The 23,078-nt window shown below is 39.5% G+C and overlaps 1 protein-coding gene across 1 annotated transcript in view; it reads right to left on the bottom strand.

The window, feature by feature from the left end:
• LOC110154779 (Scm polycomb group protein like 2) overlaps nucleotides 1-20,582 on the bottom strand; it is a 54,273-nt gene extending 33,691 nt beyond the window's left edge. Inside the window, exon 1 of the mRNA XM_055165239.1 lies at nucleotides 20,303-20,582. Within this exon, the coding sequence (XP_055021214.1) occupies nucleotides 20,303-20,582 (280 nt within the window). The remainder of the gene's footprint in view (nucleotides 1-20,302) is intronic.
• Nucleotides 20,583-23,078: the final 2,496 nt, after the last annotated feature.

Raw genomic sequence — 23,078 nt, 5'->3', positions numbered from 1 at the left:
ATTATTATATGTGTATTACTTTTCATGTAGTCTGCACTTAAATGGAGCAAAGGATCATGGTATATGTAGTTCATTTTTTTTTTTAAGCTATTACTGCACCAAAACAATGAATTTAAGCAAAGAGACTTGTAATGCAATATATTGTAATGGCCTACAGTATTATTGAGAAAGTTTTGACGATACAATATCACGATATTTCAGTTACTGTGACATCCCTACCTAGAAACCATAATGTTAACAAGGCAAGAAACTTAAAATTACTTAATAGAGTTATGATTCGACAAATTTAAAAAAATGAACACTCTTTATGTTGTTAAATGAATGTTTACTGTCAGAAAAATGCATTTGTTGTGCTTAAAATGTCATTGCGTTTTGGCATTTTCAGTGCTGATGACATAGGTACTAGAATAAAATTTTAAAACTCAGCAGAACTTCCTGTATTTTTGTAATTTTATTCACAATTTATCCCACAAATTCCCTCTAACCTTAACTTTAACCCTTAACTTCATCTCACCAAAAACATGTCCTAATTAGAAAAACCTGTAATATACACTTAAAACCCTGCCTACTTACTACCTCTGCCATGCAAAGACTACCGTTTCTCCTTTTGATAACACATCCTAATCCTCTAAGATATGTACTTTATTATATTTTTAGTCTGCAATAACAACCTTGCCGTTTTTTCACACGGTATCTTCACCTTGATCAGCTACCGTCTCCATTTTGGATTTTCTGAAACATGTGCTTTTGATTATGACGTGTTTTTCAGAATAAGACAGGCTTTGATCCACCTTTATGCTCTCAAGTCGGGAAGGCACCTATCCAAAAACCTCCAAATCCGTCCAGCTCAGCTCTACATGTTTAACAAGGACACGGGAAGAAAGGATTTTATGACTGGAGTTAATAGTTGTCGAAGGAGTGATAAATGAATGCTTTTGTCACACACTGGTGCCACAGAGCAAATACAGGGGCCAGTAAAACTAGAGACACACTTTAGAACACATGTAGTGAAAGAATGTGCATCAATAGAAACCACTGCACAGTCCAGCCATGACATTGTTCTCTTTGGTCCGACTGCTGCCAAGGTAACTGGGAGAGTGAATGGGGAGCGTTCTACTGGAATTAAAACAAGCCAGATGACTAAAATAAGAGTTTCTGATTGGTCAGTGGGTAAAACGGTGTGGCAGAACTACACTTGACCTGGTGTAAAAAGGTGAAGAATGCTGACTGAGGGAGTCTGGGGTTTGATGGAGGAGATTTTTGTCAGATTTGTGGCTGCAAGTGGAACAATGAGTCCTGATTAAATGAGAACTTTGTTTACTTTCACCTCTTTCATCCACACAAAATACTTCCAGTACTCTACTTAACTATTCAATACTCAAATTGAATGGAACTTGAATGGAGTGACAAACTGGCAAACATATTTTCCATTATTTAACATACTGAGCTTGACAACAAAAACAGCTGACTTAAGTTTTAAAGGTGTATTATGTGACTTTTCTGGTGAGGGTAAACCATATCAAGGTTCCCACTCTTTTCACTGACTTTTTCATGACCTAAAGTGAATGTTCCATAACTTTATGGCACCCTACATGTTTAGAATTGATCATACTTTTAGAGATAAATATGAAATGTTAACCCTTTCCACTCACTTTATGGTTTGGTATTATAGTTTTTTAACATTCAAAATACTGCCAATGCATTTATTGCCGTCTCTTTTAAACAAAAGGTGCACACGTTCAGAAATAATCATAATAGCCTAATGAAAACTCAACACAACAATGTAGTCTCATGAAAGATATACTAAAATTCCATGACTTTTCCAAAACTTTCATTGAATTTACAAAGTTCTATGACTTTTCCAGGCTGGGAAAATTACATTTTCAACTTCCATGACTTTTCCAGGATTTCCATGACCGTGTGAACCCTGCCATATGCACAAATATATTAACATTTTGCCTCAAATGTTCCACCGTACAGCATTAAACATACAGTATCTATCTCCACGGAGACAAGCAGGTGAGTCGGTGGAGTCGGCTGTCCTGGCTTTAAAATTACACATAATTTTTGCATCATTAAACATCAAAACCCAAGCCACAAAAAATAATTCTTGTATAGTTAATCAGAATGAACAAACTAACAAAAAGAGCAGAACACACGTCTATTGGAAACAGACTGGACTCTGATAATAGTAAACCTACTTATCAGTGCTAATATGCCATGATGATGTCTCTAAGTGTTTAAGCAGTTCCCATGAGTAGAGGAGCAGCTGGCATCTCCACAGTCAGCAGAATCTCACTGTGCAGCCTGATGCTATAGTCTGCTCCTGTGTGCCAACTATTCACAAACACTGGCTCATTTTCATTTCATTTGGACAACAGATTTCCAGTCTAGCCCCTCTCTCGTGTGGGTGTGCTTTGGGCTCACACACCTCCACTCTCGCCACATTAGCTAGCTGTCCCGGGCTCTGGGGACTGTCCCTGGTCCTCTCTTCCAGCTGGGCGTCCTAAACCCTCCATTGTTCTGGGTGCAGACAAATTGCATTGATTAGCTCAAACAGATGTCCTGATTTGTATCTGATCACATTACGTTGTTGTCAGATGTCTGATTGCGGTCGCTATGGTTACTAAGTAATTGTCAGAGATGCCATTTTAGCTTGGCTTCAAGTTTCATTTTACAAACTAGACAACAACATGTTTTTACACTAGGCTCTTATGTAAATGCACATAACAGTATACTCAGGAAAACTTTACTACTGGTAATGAAATAATAATGTTATCATATTGTTAGGTTTAAAGAACAAGAAGAGGCTATAGAGTTAAGTATTAGTTCAGCATTAGACGAGATGGCAACATTTTAAAACATATTCACTTCAAACTCCAAGGAGAAAAAAAGTATTTTACTTTATTTTACTTGCTTGTAAGGAAATAATTTGAACTGTCTACTTAACAGCCTCAAAGGGAGCATATTCATTCACACATATTTAACACACAAACGCTGCATATTTAGCCTGAGTTCTTCTCTCAAACGGAAAACACTTTGTTCCACCTTGTGATGTCATGTGGTAATACAGGAAGTGCTCCACTGTGTTTTTAAACTCCATAAACCTTCAGTAGAATCATCTGGATAATTTCAGTCCTGAAGTTGCCAGTCTCTAGCCTGATTCATCCGACAGATTCACTTCGTAGAAACCATCTGACCTCACAGCATTAGGATTTGTTCGCTCGATGGTAGGCAGGTACTTTTTTTATTTATCCAATCACTGCTATTTGGTAGTGATGTATGTAATGCCCCGCTAATGGGGCTAACTGGTATATTAAGCTTTTCCTAAATCCCGTAGGAAGAAGGGCAATAACCTCTTTCCCCTTGATAAAATTCACCAAGCATTGCTCTGGCTTGAAATCCTCGATCACGGGAATTGTTGCCAACACAGAATGTATAACTCTTCACTGATTGGCTGGTGCCCGAACTCGCACTTCCAGGGTTTTTGCGAACCATCTAGTGTATTCCGATTCTTGACCTAGTCGCTGGAGAGAAATGAAACTGAGCGAAGGCACTAGGTGGTGCCAGCCTGGCTAGCCAATCTCTACAATCAGAACAAAAGGTAAAACATAACTGTAAACTTTAAAATACTGCTTCATGACATCACAAGGTGGAACAGAGAATTTTGAGCAGTGGAGATGTAAACAAACTAATAAGGATTACTCAAGCATGTATGAATGAAACAAAACACAACTCCACATATGTTCTGATGATGTAACATGACTATAAAAAGGTTTAACACTCACATGAGTCAATTTTACGTAATACAGAACCTTTAACTATCCTACTATGTATATCTATGTATACTTCCCCAAACTCCTGAAATGAATTACAACATGAATCTTCTTCAAAGGTCAGTTTTGCGAGGGCTGCCAGTCTTTATATCTATGAGGACTATCTCTATCTCAGCTCCAGGTATGACGGCTTCATGCTAACACTGAACACATGTGTGAAAACAATTGGTCGCGCTGTGTTTTTAGATTCTCAGAGACACATGTGAGTGCATACTTTGAATACCAGAGCATCCTCAGATACCTCCTCAAGTTAAATATGCAGCAAAGAGCCACAACCTTTCAGCACATTTGGGAAGAATTTATGATGCAAATTTGAGACATTTAAAGTACATTTTTGGGTTTCTCAAAGATAAACTTAGTGTGTTTTAGTTGATCCTTTCGCAACAGCATAAAGGGGTGAGTTTTCTGAAGATTTTCAGTGAATCATGAGTTTAGAATTTACATATAAATACACCAATCCCTAGTACTTCTCTGCATAAATAGTAGTTTTTGCTTGAACTCTCCTGCAGGTGTCGTCTTGTGAGTGAAGTTTGGGTCAAATATGTAGAGGTACATAAAAGTTTTTTGAGAGCTTTTACCATGCACCCTTTTCAGCCATTTAATCAATCACCCAAGAACTTCTTTTCTGCTTGTGCAAACATAAAACCCCTCTTTAACTTCACTACTTTTGTATTTCCATAAAATATATATGAATATACCTGGAAATGCTAATTTTACCAATAAGAAAAAAATCCCTAAAATCAAGAATTTAGAAAGGCAGGCATATGAAAAACTCTTGCCATCTTGTCAGTAGGTTATCTTTAAGCATGGCTTTAACGAATCCACCGTCCATGCTAACTGCCATAAGGCCTTTGGTCACATGCAGATCATTTTATACAGGTTATTCCCCATAGACAGTCTCTGATAGATATCACTGCTGTGACTAAAGTTGACCTTAATTCAATTCTGTGGTGAATATTATCTCCAGTTACGATCACTATTACAGAGAATCACCCCACCTCTGTACCTGCCACACTCCGAAAAACACGGGAAACAGAAAGAACTGGAGTTTAGATTGAGTTTAGGGATGGCTGCAAGGGAAGAGAATGTCAGAGTACTACAGCTACAACAAGGTATTGCAAAAATAAATAAATAATCATTCTTACATATACTACTACTACTATCGGGGGACAGCAGTTCAGTTGGTGGAGTGTTTGTCCACTGATCCCAAAGTTGGAGATTCGAGTCCCGCTCCTGACATAAAGATCATTGGGTAGAGTGATCAGATCCACTGACCTACAGGTTTCCAAGGCGCTTCCAGCTCTGACAGATGAATACCATTGTTGTGTCCTTGAGCAAGACTTCCTCCCCACTGTCTGCGTACACTGGTGTATGAATGGGTGGAAGGTGGAAAAGTGCTATATAAAAATGTGACCATTTACTACTGCAACTACCACCATGCTTCAATTATCCATGCAAACGATACTCCAGATAGTTATTATTGTTGGTCCTAAGATGTATTTCTTTGCAGTAACCTACTACTACGACTACTACTCCTATACTCTTAAAATTGCTTTGCCTACTACTAATAATATGAATATGGAATGAAAAATCCATAATACAATAGTTATGGCACAGATCCACTGGTTTAATGGTGTACACCTTCTCAGTGTTATTGGCTCCTGGGCTGAGATCCAACACATGCGACTCCTTAGTGTAGAGACCCTCCTCAAACCCACCCACAAATCGGTCTTGGTACTTTCCATCATACAGAGAAAGTGCCTAATATTTCAAATTACGTCTTTAGGGAGTACTGTTTTGGGTTAGACAGATGGATCCACCACAGGATGACCCGCCATTAATCCCATGATGCAACAGTGTTTAGCAGCCTGCGCAGTTCCCTCGAATTTCCCAACTCCGACTCGTCATCAAGACACACTTCCAGGAATATTTGCTCTCTGACGGAAACCACAGCTAAAAAAGGGAGAGTGGTTTTGTTCAGGCGTGGGATCAAATTTACTGACGCAGCTCGGGGGTCATGGTTACAGTGCTGTGCTTAAGCTCTAGTGGAATGAAAAAGAAACTAACTACGAAGTTTATGTAATAACTGTTGCTATGAAACATTTTGGAAAGATCAAACAGGGGTCATGGACAAAGTTGGATATAGATGACTTTTGAGATGCAAGAATACAGGAATAACATAGTTTCTGAGTTATGGACTAATTTCATTCACAATAAACACATACATTACCACAGTGGTATATAAAGGGTAGCATGTTGCTCAATGAATTTCCACTTGAAATAGGCCAGGTTTGGACACTATATGAATGCTATTGTATGATAGGGCCGGGGCCTTGGCAGTGGTCAGGTCTGTAATGAGAAATGGTTATGGTCACATTTTTATATAGCACTTTTCCACCTTCAAGGCACTCAGAGTGCTTTACATCAAGGAACCACATACCCATTCACACACATTCATAATCTAGTGCATTGTTTCTCAAAGACTAGGTTGTGACCCTCAGGAGGGTTGCAAGAGATATTTTTGGGTTGCCTTGTCACGATCTGCATGTAGGTCTGCAGTATACAGTTCTGCCTCTGCGCCTGATTTGTGTGTTATGTAGACAGGCTCATCTTTTATTTATTGAGTATTTTGTTCCAATATTGCTGGTTCAATTGAATGTTGAAACGAAAGAGAAATGGTTCAGTGACTCATTGTTTAAAACTTGAGTAATACTAATTGTTCAGAGAGACACAATCACTCAGTCAACAATAAAATATCTTCATTAATGTTCAAAAATGGTCTAATCCACCTTTATTTTGTGATTTATGAATAATTTCTATTGACTTGGGCCGCAAAGGTTTGTGACTTAAACATAAAATATAATATAAATATAAAATCTGGGTCACCAGAAAAAAAAGTTTGGGAAACACTGATGTAGTGTACGCATACAGTGGGGGACAAGGTGGATTAAGTGTCTTGCCCAAGGGCACAACAACAGCATTGATCTGTGGGAGCTGGAATCACACCATCAACCTTTGGGTCAGTGGATCTGACCGCTTAACCAACTATGTTTATGTCGAGAGGAGGATTCAAACCTCCAACTTTCGGATTAGTGGACAAATACCACTAAATGAGCTACTGTTGCTTCTAGTTTTGAGTTTTTTCTTTGCTTATGTACACCTTTGTTCATTACTCCTTGCTTAAACTTTGCTCAGTAAGGTTAATTATGCAAGTCTTTATCATTCTATAACACCTTGTGCAACCAAACCATTAATGAGAGGCTAAACCCTTTTTGAAAAGTCTATTGTGGTTTCTTTGTCACCGTGCAAACCTTACACCTCCCATTCTCTGGCTTTGTTGTGACATGCAGCTTAAACTGTCAAACATTTTGGTGCTTCCTTCAGACAGTTGGAGGGACATCTTTAACGCGGTTTGTTTACTTTGTCTAAGTAGACTCTAGAAACTCCACAATGTAAACAGGTGGAGCTAACTGTTGTCTACAGGGCTATTGTCGGCAGTGACGAAACAGCCCATTCAGTTCATAGTTGTGGTGCTCAGGTGTCAGTGGAAGTTCCCTGAGTTTTTGGTTAGAGCATAGTAGTATTTTGTAGTAATAGTAGCAATAGTATATGATGGTGTTGGCAGTAGTATTAATAGTAGAAGTAGCAGTAGTAGTAGCCTAGTGGTAATATTAGTTATAAAACAGGTTTTCAAATAAGACATGCCAGTCACAGTACTTCTTACTGTTTGAAAAAGCAAAAAATATATATTGCAATGATAGTAATAAGGTTTGAAATAGTCATTGTAATTCAGCTACAGAGGGTCAAAATGTAAGTGTATTTTCTGTTGTGGTGGGTAAGGCATCTGACGTAAAACTAAACCAAATCAATACATTGATCAATGCACATTAGGAGGCTATAGATATTTCGTGATGAACCAGGGTACATAAATGTTGAAGGGAAGAAGTAGTAGTATTCAGTACATTTTCTTGCAAGTATTGCCTAGTCTTGGGTTTCATTCACAATATATTTACCTAAGCATGATTCATCAGCTGGTTTCCATGAAGTGAAATTATTTTACCAATCTGCTATTTAGTTGTGACGTATGTAATGCACCAAATCCCGTAGGAAGAAGGACAATACCGTCTTTCCCTTGATAAAATTCACCAAACGTTCTATTTGTTCCAGCTTTAAATCCTCGATCTTGGGAATTGTTGCCAACATAGAATGTATGTGTTTATCTACATCCATCTCGACTGCTTTGTTTATTGTTGTGCTATATTACAAAAGGGACCCAGACAGGTGATGAGTTTGGCGTCATGGTTTCACAGCTCTTCGCTGATTGTCCGTTGCGCCGCGGTCTACAACTTCTGGGGTTCTTGCAAACCATCTAGCATATTCCAATTTTGACCTTGTCGCTGGAGAGAAATGAAATGGAGCGTAGGTGGCGCCAGCCTGGCTACCTGTTATAAGCAATTTTGAGAATTTTACCATTTTACCACCAAAAGATTAGATAATTGCTATAGCAAAGGCCCCAATTTGTCATCACTCTTGAGTTTAGTCCCTCCTCCTCTTGTCTGCTAGTTCCATTGAAATCTAATGCAGCACAAACTGGTAATAATGTGGTCAAAATGGAAAAAGGTTTAGCTGGAAAGTAAAGTGACCACTTTGAATCTCAGCCAATGGGACATCAAATTACACATGAATTACACAAGACTATACTTCCTGGTCAGGCCTATAAAACTAAACCAGGCCATCCCTGTTTCTTAACTTTACGATGCAGTGATTTATGTGTCAAATATTAACACAGTAAATTTCCAAAGTTGAAGTCTTGGCTGATTCACTGTTCTTAAATGTGTGAGGCATTATAAAGTCCAGGTCAACCCTTTTTCACGGTTATCTTGGAGCTATAATCACCCTTATGGTCTCTTTCAGCCAATGGGACAGCTAGGAGCACACTGGACCATTCCCAAAATAAGAAACTGGGATAGAGATGAGTAGTGGAGAGGGAGTGCGTGTGTGTGAAGCGCCTGGGGGAGAGGGAAGGCACAGAAATGAGTGAGGAGAATAAAAGATGAATCGTGGTAGTGTGGCAGTGTCCCACAGGAGGAGGAGGGGCGGACAAAGGCTCAGAGCAGGGTCAGTGCACAGCAGGACAGAGAGGAGGAGCGGCCTCTTTGACCTGTCCACTCACACTATCTTTAGACCTATAGGAGAAGTCACAATGCACAGGCAAGGATGTCTAGTAAATGTCCCTTTAACTATTATCATCCAGACAATACCAAAAAATAATCTATTACTTTATGAAAAGATAACCAGATTCCTTTATTAACTAATCACTGACAATTAAAGCTGCAATATGTAACTAATCCAATAGGCATTTATTTGTTGCTCAAACCCTGAAAGACATACATTTTAACTGAGGGTGGGGTCGTTTCTCCACAGCTCTGGCATGAAACTTGAATTGGTGGCATCATCCATGGAGATTTAGTATTATACAAATATTCCAGAGCAATTCCATGTAGACAAGACAGTGGCGGGTGCTTCTCCATTTAAGTTATACAAACAAATCCTCAAGTTCAATATCCATTTGACTAATTCAATGCCTTTCCTGCAAAGCTACCTTCAAAGATGGATGTTATAAACACCAGGAAATGTTGTTGTCAGGGTGACTCTGTGACTAAAGAGGATGTGGTATTATCTAAATTATCTGGAAGAAAGTTTATTCTGCCTAACACAGCCTGAGTCACAGTGATCCCAGAGTTTATTGGTCTGAGGTGACGAGGAACAGGACTGGGCTCCAGCTCTGTATCCAGTCAGCTCATTCACAAACACTTCTCCTTTCTGTTTCTCTCTTTCTCTCTCCTCTGGGCCCAGTGTAAATCAGAGAGACACGTGAAGCCCACCGCAGGGAGCAGATAAGTCCAAACAGGGGAATGTGTCCTGGGACGACTGAGACATGCAGGGAGGGCTGCTGTCAGACAGTCTATAGGCTGTGAACCATAAAAACAAAGGAGATGATATGAAACTGGAATGAAATTTTGAACGTAGAAAAAAAAATGTTTGTATCCATTGCAGATGTTTATATAGTGGAACAGGTGATGTAAAGCAGAGGTTGCCAAACATTTCAGGCCAGGACTACTCACGTAAAGAATCCAAAAGTTATCCCTTGCCAGATTGTTGTACGAGTAGCAAAAAAAAACAAAAAAAAAAAAAAACATACTAGTATATATTTCAAAGGAAAAAGTGGGTTAGATTCCCAGACATACTGCCATGTCCTCTCAGTGTTTTCTGTAATTGTTTTCCAAGTACTCTTTTCTTAAAGCCATGGCTCTAAATTGGCTATAGTGAGTGACTGTTAGTGTCATACTGTACCAATTTTTAGACCTCAAGTAAGCAGCCAAATATAAGATTTCATAATTACATGTTCACAGATTTAATGAATTCTTCACCAATCCAAGAAATATGGCTTGTAGGTTTGCGGTATCAACTGTCTTCCAAATAAACTGCATTGGTCTACTGTGCAGTAAATGGAATATTCTTCTGTTGAGACTGAAAATGCCACGTAGTGTTGTATTGCAGATGGCTATGGACTGATTTCACTGCTTCAATCTACATCCAAGCCCACTACTGCCTTTAGGTCTGTTGTGCAGGTCTGACATCTGATTCCAATAAAAGATTAAAGAAAGACATATACATAAGAGCTATTTACCCAGACCTGCTCCTGGACAACAGCTTTCATCACATGCTCCAGAGCACACCCTTCTCCGCACATGTCCAGGGACCCACAGGTGCTGCGGTGAGATGGGGCGGGGGCGGGATGAAAAGACATGTGCGCCCGACACGTTTGACCTGGGTGATCCTGGGCCTCGTATCCTGCACTGAGGTGAGGAGGGGTCACATTCCTGTTCAGTCCAAGTCTAAACACCTGCACTAAGACAATACAGCTCCCATGAGGCTGCTCCTGTTAAAATACCACTTTAAATACCACTTATCTTTACCACTGTAAGCTGGTTTAAGCGCTTAAAGATGGTTTCGCTTTTGTCGAGGACGGGGGTTTCCAGAATTCGTGTGTTCAACTGTTATTGTTGAAAATATAGATGTTTGAAAAGACTATTCTTAAAGGTGCATTTTTGGTAGCTTGTTTCTTTGGATATGTCATTGCTCTGCTTCAAATGTTCCACAGTATGACATTAAACAGCTCTACCTTACATTTATTCAACTTTAGGTGGTTTTAAAGCTCAAAAGTATCTAGAAAAACAGGCACTGTGAGTGGGAGTTGCTTCTCCACAGACTTGTCCTGTAACTTGGTCTATCTCCAGAAAGATAGAAAGGTTCAATATCATACTGTGAAACATTCCAGACAAAGCAATAACATCTCTGAGAAAAGCATTTGAAGGACCCTGCACCAGAAAAGTTACACAATGCATCTTTAAGCATACTAAAGTCATTATATGCTGTATGCTGCAACATCTGCCAGGGATTTCTGAAATGTATTCAAATTTCTAAGGACTTCACTCATTGGCCTTCTACTTTGTTCAGATCTGTTTCTTGTCACTAATCTCTGTGTGCAGCTAATGAGACAATTTTGGGAGGTTTTTCCCATTCCTGTTATATTCAAGTCTAACTGCTGGTGAAGATCAAAGTAAGTAGGAAGAAACTGTCAGACATAAAAGTACTAAAAACTTGGTGATCAACATGTTACTGCAAATTACTACTACAGTTATTATTACTTGTAGTATTACTTTTTTACTATGGCCACACCTCTTGTATTGTTGAAATGAGTACATCATTGACTAGGGGTGTAATAATATCCAAGTCTCACAATACGATATTGTCACAGTATGAACCTCACGATTATGGATGTAACAATATCCAAATCTTTCGGTATAATATTTTCACGATATCCATCTCATGGTACGATATTTATTGCGATATTTTGTGGAGCTAACAAAACTGCGAATATGTGATTTTGTCTTGCCTTCACAAAACTTAACCCAAAGAACTAAGGCTTAAAAGTGCTTAGAACTGTTATTTCTTCTTGTCTACACTGAAATGGAGCAAAGGATCATGGTCTATGTAGTTCCAGCTGTCTTTTTTTAGTTATTGCTGCACTATAACATTTAATTTAAGCAAAGAGACTTGTAATTTGATATATTGTGATGGTCCATGATATTATGGTGAGAACTTTGACAATACAATATCAGGATATTTCAGTTATTGTTACATTCCTACCATTGACAAGGTTCAGGTAAAAATAATCTTATTACAATCACACATCCAGTTATCATCACAGCTGTCTAACTGCCATGCAAAAGAAAGCAAAACGCCAAATTAAAAGGGGATTTCCCTGAGAAATTCTGTATTGATTGAGCGGATACAAAGCACAGGTGGCCTCAAATGCCTCTGGCTAACAGAGTCGAGACAAAAGCAAAGCAACAATACTTTTATAACCTCATAAATGGTCAATATTTCCCCAGGTTGCCACGGTAGAAGAATGTGCTAACGTTGCAGCACCACGGCGAGCTAAAGAAGACAGTATTTGTTTGAACATGGGGGAAAATCCTCTGGTTTTGCTGTAATAGTTTTAATAATAACATCAAAATGGTGGTCAGACAGGGCCCAGATGTTTTGAGGCAGGGACAGCAGAGGAGGAGTTAGTCTACAAAGGTTGAACAAATACACACCGCTCAGTCCCATTACAAACTGGCTTACGTAGATGGCATTTGGGGTAGGTCAGGGTTTTGGAGAGATTTCGCTAAGCTCTGTGACATTGAGCATGAAAATAACACCAAGGTGAAGACATTGATACATGAAGTAAGGTTTGTTATAAGCAGGGTGTACAAAATTGGCAGAATTGGTGTGAAGAACAGTCACAAATCATATATTTCCAGAAGTGAATGTGTCTTGCTCAAGGTTGCAAAAACAGTACGCAGTTCCAAATGGAAGAGCTGAACTTTTACACTTCTGGTTAAACTATAGATATTAAAGTTAGAAGCAATGTATGTTATAGATTGCAAAAACAACCAACATTGTGATTCACTTCTTTGTTTTACGGTCCTTTTATACCTAAATGAAGTTGTCCTCCTGTGAAGTCATCGGTCCCCTTCCTCTCCACCCATCATTGCTGAGTTGTGATTGAGCTGAGGTTGTTGGTTTAATCTCTCCTGTTGTCCTCCTCCTTGCGTTTACTGCTCCGCTGAACTGTGGCCATTCACTCTCATGTCAAATGTTAAAGCCTCTCTAATTGGCTGCTCAAGTCTTTACAAACTGATTGATAAGCAAAGATGGAGGCGGGTCTGTTTGTGCTTTTGTGTTTTGGGAGAGGGGCGTGTCAAAGGGGGCTGGGAGGTCACTCTGTGGGCCTTTTGGGGGTCAGGGGGACATGACTTTGGCCCCCTGCCTCCGCGAGACAGCCCTGAATGGCCCCGATGGAGCCGTAAGTTCTGCAGTCAATAAAAAATACTGGCTGGGGAGGGACGCTGTCTGACAAGTGGGTTTTAGGTTTATGGGTGAATTATAGCTTTTGGGTGGGTCCAGGTCAATGTTAAGATGCAGCGACGTCTCAGTAGTCAACACAATTTTAGCTCAATCGGAAAAAGTTTTCGTGGATTCCATTTACCACAGGGGAAAAAAACTATTGCTTAAAGGCCTGCTCGATAATTACTATACTGACTTATCGTTCAAGAAATTATAGATGGAACAATGTATTTTGGGGTTCAATATTTATCATGTGTACATTTGGGCTGCAATAATTGGGAGCCTTCTACTATTTTTATGTAAGATTTGAGGTGTAAAAGGATGAAAAAGTAACTTCCAGGGCTAATTAATTGTTATTTATTTGTTGTTGCTCATGACTTTTGACTGATACTGTAGATTTAAAAATGGTTGACTGGATTATCTTGCTTTATTGTTATTGTATCAGTGGTATAAAGTAGTTTCAATATTACTGTAGCAATATATCGTGCTTCAAAACTTGCTTGGAGGTATGGATACTATACCAATACCTATACTAAGTTTCTGAAAACATTGAATTTCAAATTAAGCATTTTTTTCTGATTTTGAAGCTTGCTATTGATAATATTTGATACTGATGTCCATAGCAATTGACTCTTTAAAACAAAATAGTATAGTTTTTGAATGGCCAAAAGTTCTCAAAATGTTGCTTATACCATGAAGCTTAAACCCAGGAATAGAAAAAGAACAATGCCTTTTCAAAGGCCTGAATAATCCAAGTAAATTGAGTAAAAGTAAGATTTCCCTCAAAAAATCTACTCAAATTTTCTATCAAAATCTACTCCTGTGAAATGTTAGCTAACAAACCTTGACAGCTCCCACATTTCTTATCTTGAGTCCAGATTTTTTGCAGGAAAAACACATTGTAGCAACAAACTTGAGCTTAGTTTCCTCAACAGGAACCAATTTAAAACAATACCACTCAACGTGGGCAGACATTCCTTTGCCCTGAAAACACAAACGCAATATCCACCTGAAAGTATCTACCCGGAGAGGATTTCAGATGACCCACAGACTAGAAGCACTTGCCCTACCACAGGAATGTAAAGTGTAATCGCTTTCACATTTCCCCCCAAAGCAAAGCAATAAAAACTTAACCCCAATTTTACCTAAACATCTCCTTTCATGAACCAGCGCCCTGTCCCTGAACGCAGCACTGGTCCTGTCTAATTTAAAGGGCACGCGTGTGGGGTTCAGGGTCTGGAGATGCAGGAGGGAGCTGTGGTTTCCTGGTCATTGGCTTTTGGGAATGCTTGACTTGACAAAAAGGTTCAACGCAAACCACTTCAATGCAGCAGGCCAGGAGGTCCGACGTGGGCTGAAGTACTGACACATGCAGATAGGGAAAAGTTAAGTGTAGAGATTATGGATGTGTACTTTTGATCCAAGCAATAGTAGTACAATATACAGAGTTACCTAACATATTATATTATAGTGTCATAATTTCTATAATAATTACTTCAGTGAGTTTAATTATGCTGGGTTAGCTAGAAAACTACAAGCACTAAACCTTCTATAAAAAGAAGTACTCAAACATGTTAACTTCAGCAACCATTACTTCATGTATTACAATAAACTCAGTCAATAAAACAACTTTGTTTGCACGGTGAAAGTAATAATTTCAAAGTTTATGTTTCTATGGAGAATGCACAATAAAAAATAAATGATTAAATATATTTATAATGACTGTGTTGTCTGGAAAAAGGGGCAAATAACATTTCTACTTTTTTTCATTCTTTTTTTTTTTGTATGTTATATGTTAATGTCTGTTTATATTTGATGAATGAGATAAATAAACAAATAAATAAAGGTTAAAAAAAATAAATAAAAGTATTGCATTTTATGGTCCAAAAATATATGAGAGCCCACCTTATAAAAAGTGCTGACTTCAGATTTTGGCCGCATATAGCCGGCCTGTGTAAAAGCTGCCTGGACCCTGAGCCCTGGAGCCCCAGGACCCAGACAGAAACCTGCTCTATAATTAAACCAGGACTATATGAAGAACAGGTGTCCAGACCTGCCAGATATGCACATGCTGCTCAACATGAAAGACACCACACCGGGAATGCAGATTTGGCAGAAAATGGGTCATTTGGTAAAACTGCTCAAACATTTTAATCATAAGGAAAAGTATTGTTGCACCAAAGTAACTCAATCCATATGAATAAAATTGAGTAAAGGCAAAAAAAATCATATATTGTTAATTTTAAAGTTGCACTAAGTATTTTTTGGTTGGAAGTCCACCACCTGCTTGTTTTTATGCAGATGTCATTGCTCTGGCTAGAATGTTGCACAATATGATATTAAACAGCTCTACCTGACATTTTTACATCACATTTTATATTTTATTGCTCAAAAGTACCAAGAAAAACAGGCATTCTGACAGTGAGTGGGGTTGCCTCTTCACAGATCTGACCTGCACCTTGGTCTGTTTTGATTTCCATGACGATAAACAGGCTTAATACCATACTGTGAAAGATTCCAGAGAAAGCAATAACATCTCCATGGAGAAAAACATGTGACAGACCCTTCACCAGAAAAGTTCATAATGCACCTTACAGTAGTGGTCTTACTAGCAGTACTATTGATAAAATTAGCACTGTTACTACTACAAATACTACTTCTTGTAGTACTATTGCAACTCTCATACTGTCTTTCACAGTAGTGAGAAAAGCAGCCCATGCACTAGAAAACTTGCCTGCCTCAGTGTCTAAATCCTGGCTCCGTACTTTTTTGTTCTTCCTGGTTCTTTCCCCCTTTTTGCTCCCATTTCCTGCTCTGATCTGTCAACAAAACCCAATGGGCCACAAAATATCTTTAAAAGTTCAAATACAGGTTGTAAATGTATGTTCAGTAGAAGTAATTTATTTGAATAGAAATATCTGAATTACCGAGCTGTTGTCACACTAGAATCTGGTTTGTATTTAATGTTGCCTGTCAGCAGTAGCTGTATACTGTAGTACTTTACACATGTAGCACAATGGTGTAGTTACAGCATTGATTGATATGAGCCTGGGATGGAGCGTGCATTGACTTGTTGGTGCAGCCTCACTTAGTAAATCAAAGTCACAGTAATGGCTGGAGAGGGTCAATAAAACTCTTCGGGGAAGTCCTGTCTATTGGATTACATGCTTTTCTGGACTGCTACTCCTGTTACTACTGCTACTATTACTACTACTACTACATCCAGCAGTATAAATGATGTGTTGATTCCAGGCCAGTGGAGCTTGGACCTCCCTGAGCTGCGAGGCCTGCAGTGAATCGCACTCCAGGGGTGTTTAAAGAAGTGGAAAAGCTACGCATAGTTTAGACATTTCAAGCATAACTCATTCGTAAGTGCAGGCTCTGGTGTTCTTGTCTTATGTAACGAGGAGGAAGCCAGGAAAATATACTGACTTTCTAATACAGTGGTTAGTCATAAATATAGAGGCGGTGGTCAGAAAGTGAAAGTAACAATGGAAATAGAACCAACATACACTTAGAATATTATTTATAATGATGTTAATTCTTCCTATATAAGTGAAATGCACAGATCATGTCTAATAAAGTCTGGAAAAGTGGAATTCCCATAGCATTCAGAAAAAGGGCCCATATTACACATATTACACTATTTTCCTGTCTGGGATCTTATAATGTTGCTTCACAATCATAGCTGCAGTTGTGCGTTCTTTCATGCACGCGTTTAACACACAAATCCTGGATATTTTGACTGAGTTCTGCTCTCAAATTGAAAACATTTGCATAATTTCAGACCAGGAATTGCCGTTCTCTACATAACTAAAGGTAAAAGGTAGCTCTTAACTTGAAAACTGAGCATTTTGAGTTTTGGAGATGTAGACAGACTAATAATAAAGGATTACTCAAACATATGTGAATAAAACAAAACACAACTCAGAGTATGTTTTTGAGGAGGTAACAACATTATAACATGGCTTAAAGCTCACAAGAATCCATTTTGTGTAATATAGGACCTTATCTGATACAGATATATACAATATTTATCACACTAGTTAGCACCAAAAGCACTACTCTCACCACACTCTTACTACAATTACTACAAATACTAGGTCAATAAATGTTTTAAATACTATGTGGGTACAAAATATATGGCCGGGGTATCTGGTTACTATTGATCCTTGTCTTTGAAGCTACAGCCTGTTATCTGATAAAGTCTATTGCCTGGAAGACCTTAATTACTGCTAATAGTGTTTTTCATATTAATGGCTTGGTCCCAGGTTAAACAACACTGCCCCCTTTAATCTGAATCACAATTAGTGTAAATGGGACGTCTCTGTGGGGAGGGGCCTTTTATGACTTGCCTGTCCATAGGATCCCACTGTAAGACGCAGCTGCAGCAGGTTGGCCACATAAGATGAAACACAGTCACTTATTGAACAGCAGATAAGGTATCAGCATCCCCGCACACGCCAGCCACTTTTGTTTAGGGCAGGAGTGTTTCAAGCTTTTCAGAGGGGCACAGATTTGTAAAATGTGTCCAAAAGATGACAATGACGAAGAAATACCAGTATTGTACTTTACAGTTAAGGTAATTTGGGGCATTTAGGGACAGATGGACCCTCACCCAGTCCCACTATAGCCCCAGGCCACCCTTTGGAAGTGTATTTTAAAAGGTAATTTTACTGCGGTTGCAAGCATTTGGAAGCTTGTTAATAAATTATACATGTTTTTCAAAGAAGAGAAGTGACATTTTGAGAGCAAGTAATCATTATTTATCCATTAAAGGTTCTACATTACCAAAAATTGTACCTAAATATGCAGGATTTTTGTGCTAAAGAAAAATGCATGAATGAAACAAAACACAACTCCAGGTATGTTTTTGATGAGGAAACAACATTATAACATAGATCAGAAAACAGTGTACCGTAATAAGTATTGCATATGCACAAACCACAGAATGAAAAAAAGTTTGAACAATGAGAAAAGTTATCTTTCAAAAAGCTTTCCTTGGTGGACACTCCCCTCCCACACACTTGCACACAGCGGCGCCTGGCCTGTATCCCTGTAGTCTCATGTTTGGACAGCTCATTTTGTGACACCCAATCAACATCCACAGGTCCTCCTAAAGCAGGCCAGGCGGAGGAGTGCAGTCCCCGTGTTAGTGACGCTAGTTTTAAGTTACACATATCTGAGTGGAGAGGGGGATGCTTGTTGCTTATGCGGTAATATTTCGAGAGCACATGGTTGGCAGTTCACCGCATTCCTCCATCGGGCCACACCAGAGATGTCCCACAAAACCAAAACAGATTAGAGGAAAAGTGGTGCCGTAAAATGCATGGGATTAAGAATTCAGCAGGGCAGCGGGTTATGAGAAAAACACACCATATAGTTTTACATTTCTGAAAATGTACATAGCCAATTTCTTCAGAAAATGTTGTGATTCATTGCTACAAGAATAAAATCTAAAGCTGTAGTGAGTATACTTGCCTGGTAATAACTCAGATCGTGAAAGCCAGCATGGAGCCAGTTCAACCCAAGTCTAAACCACAAATACCGAGCAAAAAACCCAAAATGTAATCCCCTGTACCTCAACCACTATGATGTTTTCTATGGCAAGTCTTGAATCAAAAGTTAAAGTAAATCCTTAAAGGTCCTATATTACGTAAAATAGATTCTTGTGAGCTTTTAGTCATGTTATAATGCTGTTACCTCCTCAAAAACATAGCCTACCTGAAGTTGTGTTGTGTTTCATTCACACATGCTTGAGTAATCCTTTATTATTAGTCTGTCTACATCTCCCAAGTGCTCTGTTCCACCTTGTGATGTCATGTAGTAGTAGTTTTCAAGTTAACAGATATCCTTTAGTTCAGTAGAGATTGGAAATTCCATGGCTGAAATTATCCAAATGATCCTAGTGAAGGTGTATGGAGTTTAAAAACACAGTGGAGCATGTCCTGTATGATAGAAGTGTTTTCTTTCTGAGAGAAGAACTCAGCCTAAATGTGCAGTATTGGTGTTAAACGTGGGTAAATGAAGCAAAACACAATTCCAGGTACGTTTTTGATTAGAAAACAACATTATAACATGGATCTGAAAATAGTGTAATACAAGCCCTTCATGATAAATCAGGTAAATAGGTAGTATTGTAGCTATCCACAATAAGACTCCCAGAGAAAGCCACTTTATTGTTGGGCCACAGGAAGCATGGCCTGTGCGGGAAAATGGGGACAAGCAGCGACACGCCAAGCTTGGACAAAAAGCGGGGTATATCCACTCAGGTATGTCCCGGGCCATTCAAAGCACTCATCGGGGCCAAAAGAAGGGATGCGCCGCTTTCCAGACGAGGTGCGAGTAGAAAGTGCCCCTGTGCGCACACACACTTCACTTCACTATCAAAACAACACCTCCGTTAGCCAGAGGGGGTTAACTCTGAGATTAAAAGCACCCAGGCGATGGCCACATGCTGCGTTATCGGGGCGATGAATTCTCCCTGTCAGCTACACATAAAACAGCACAGCCTCGAGACAAGAGAGCATTTCTACTTTTTATACCCGCACCATCTTTACATTTTTACTTGACGCACCAGCTCCATTCACTCGTATAAGCAACTACTCTGACACATAAATCCTACACAAGGGCACTCCACTCCTTTTAACCCCGTTTTACTAGCATGTGTTGTTGCTCCATGAATATAAGAGGATTATAGCAGCGTTATAAAAAAAAAAAAACAACAACAGATGAATGACGCGAACTCAAAGAACACGCGCCTTCAAGGTAGCGTGGATATAAAATGCAAATCCAAAACCTTATTTACGTGTGACAAATGAACAAAGTGACACGAGTTACCATTTAGACAACTGTAAATGCACAGGTAAAAGTGAAAAATTCCAATTCAAACTCATTGTAACAAGCCAGTAGTAAGCATCGCACTCCTTTCAGTCCGGACCGGAGGAAGAGGAGACGAGCGCATGGAGCAGCGCGGCGTCAACAGATAAAAGAGTGAAAGTACTTACGCACTGCCTCCTGCTTGGGGTCCAGTTCGGCACATGTCTGCTGAAGTAGGTTAATTTTACCGTGGAGTCTCCTCACGCGCTGGTTCGTGGACGTGAGGTCGTTCTCCAGCTCCTGAAAAATGGAGCACGCGTGTTTGGCGAGATCCGACAGCTGCCGTAAAGTCCTCGATAGAGCCACATTATTGATAGTAACTAGGTCCTCGTAAAGTAGACCGTCCTCGTTTGGGATGTAGTGCCTGCAAACTAACTGGGGTTCCACGAGTCGTTTGGCAAATGGCATATTGTTGATCCGGACCGGGGACTAAATCCAGAGAAAGTGTCCCAAAGTAGGTTCTCTCCCTTGGGTCCGTGCTCCACTGTCCTCGGTTCAGCCTCTGGTTCTCCCCATCCTTTCATTTGTCTCTGGGACGGGACTGGGGTGCTCCTCGCTGCTGCGCCGGTCGGTCATCTGCTGCCCCTGACGCTACTCTGTTTTCCCTGCTCCAAAGAAAGTCGAGGTGGATTTTAAAAGGAGAAGGGGGCAAAACACGGCGCGGATTGCGGAGCGTCCTGGATCCGGACTTTGGCGCTGACGTAGGTTGTCTGTGGTGGAGGTGATGCTGCTGTGCTATGGTAAGCATGCATGGCAGCGAAGAGATTACGAAACGATTGTTATTTATACATTTGGCATTCCAGGTTGTTTTTCACACATGCACTGAGTTTTACTACAAAAGCTGCTCATCCTTAACAATAAACAAAATAATACAAATACTTTGAAGGATTGTAGCAGGAATGATATCTATTTTTTTTTAGTTGGTGCATACACTAATGGAGATTAAGAGATTTCTGCATAACTTCTGCATTTTTTTCCCACGTGCCTGAGTGCGTGTGGTAAGGACATACACCAATTGTTTTGTAAGACACTCCCTGAAGCTACTACACCCTGCCTGAGTATCAGGGTAGGATCAGGGTGTCTGCAAAAAGCCTGCAATACAATGCCATGTTTTGACATACACACAGTCATATCATGTTTACTAGTATACGACTTTTATGAGAACTAAATTACACTATGTACAATTCATGTGAACCAGTTTTTCTTTTTTTCAGAACGCACATTTGAACCTGAAGATCTATGTAAAAGTGTGGCTTTATGGGGGACAGCCAGGGGTATGTTTGTGAAGAGTTTGCATGTTCTTCATACGTCTGTGTGGATTTCCATTCATTACTCCAATTTCACCAATCAGCCTAAAATATACACAGTGGGCTAATCCTTCAGCTAGTTACTCCTGACCAAGATCTGTATTCAAGATCTGGAGATTCAGTCCCCCCCACTTGCCTCTCCACATTAATTATAAAAAAAATCATAACATATGTATAAGCAGGTGGCAGAACCTTCCAGCAGAAAAGTTACATAGTGCTCCTTTAAATTAACGACTCAATAGTACAAATGCAATACATAAACCTAACTATAATTGGGTTAATAATAAGGGTCCAGGGTGCCTAGGGACTACAGATGGAAATTAGCACTGGTGCTACAACCTGGTACACTGCATCTCTTGTTAAGGTTAATGTATATTGTGCACTGTCCCTGTCTCATTAAATAAATAAAGTAAATAATAATATTCGTTCCAGGCTTAACTGTATGTTTGTTCATTACTTCCGCGTCCGGGCTTGACAGTGTGTAAGTCCACCTCTTTCACATTTGCTGATGGAGTATTTAGCCAAATCCCTGTTAGATGGAGGTGTCAGGGGCCTGAGCTCTTCCTGTGGCCTAACCAAAGTCCACAGCAGAAATGCAGTGGTAGCAAAGCCTGGCCCGGGACAAAGAGGAGAGCGTCCCATGGAGGATGGCGTCATGTTTGAGTAATGGTCCGCCACAATAGAGTCACTTGCTCAGATAAAAGCTGCTAATCTGTGTTGTGAGAACTGCGGCGGTGACCCCTGCTCCTCGGGCATGTTTGCAATTGGTTTTCATTAGCAGGATAGAGATCTGGTTCAAAATAAGGCCTGGCGTTGAAATAAATGTAATCTTGTAATCTTGTCTTCATGGAGCTGTTATTGCCTTTCACTAGAATGTTCCACAGTATGAAGTGAAGAGGGCAGGTGTGGACCCCCGTACATATTATACAAATTGAGATTTTTTTGAGTTGTTACTCCTGAAGCAGACCTGGGCTTTGTACAACTTCTGGGCCATATACAGCACTTTGGTTGACTCTGACCGGCCTTTTTAAGATAATTTGGAATTACAAAATAAACCTATTTTATAATTTTACCTCATGCATGGACTAAAAAAAAAAGAAAATAAAAAAAGAAAAGCTTTATTTTAAACTTTAAGCTTTAAACTTTATTTTAGAGGTGTTTTTTTCACTTTTTCATTCTTAGTCATAACATAAACTCTTACCAGTCTTACCAGCTCATCAAAACAATGCCATTTACTGCTTTTTATAAGGAAATACAATTAATATTATGCAGAATTGAGTTAAGCATTTTGGCCCGGCCCTCCACAATATTTTCTGTTTCTTGTGTGGCCCCATGGAAAAAAATAATTGCCCACCCCTGTGCTAGAGACAGGTTAGGGTAGAGTGGCAGGATGCAGGTCACCGTGACTCCTGAGACTTTTTACAGCTGTTCAAGAACTCACTCTTATGTAATAGATAAGCTTATGTCATGTCAAAGCTACCATTTTCAACTTTCCACTGTATTCCCTCAATCCATCTATTTTACAGCCTACAAAAATATGCTATACATTTACTATATTTTATTTTAACTGTGCATTTACATTAGGCAATTGCAGTAT

The sequence above is a fragment of the Boleophthalmus pectinirostris genome, unplaced genomic scaffold (genome assembly GCF_026225935.1).
Source record: "Boleophthalmus pectinirostris isolate CB_2022bp ecotype Guang Dong unplaced genomic scaffold, ASM2622593v1 HiC_scaffold_7, whole genome shotgun sequence".
NCBI classification, from domain to species: Eukaryota; Metazoa; Chordata; class Actinopteri; order Gobiiformes; family Gobiidae; genus Boleophthalmus; species Boleophthalmus pectinirostris.
This window is presented reverse-complemented; position numbering and strand designations above follow the sequence as displayed.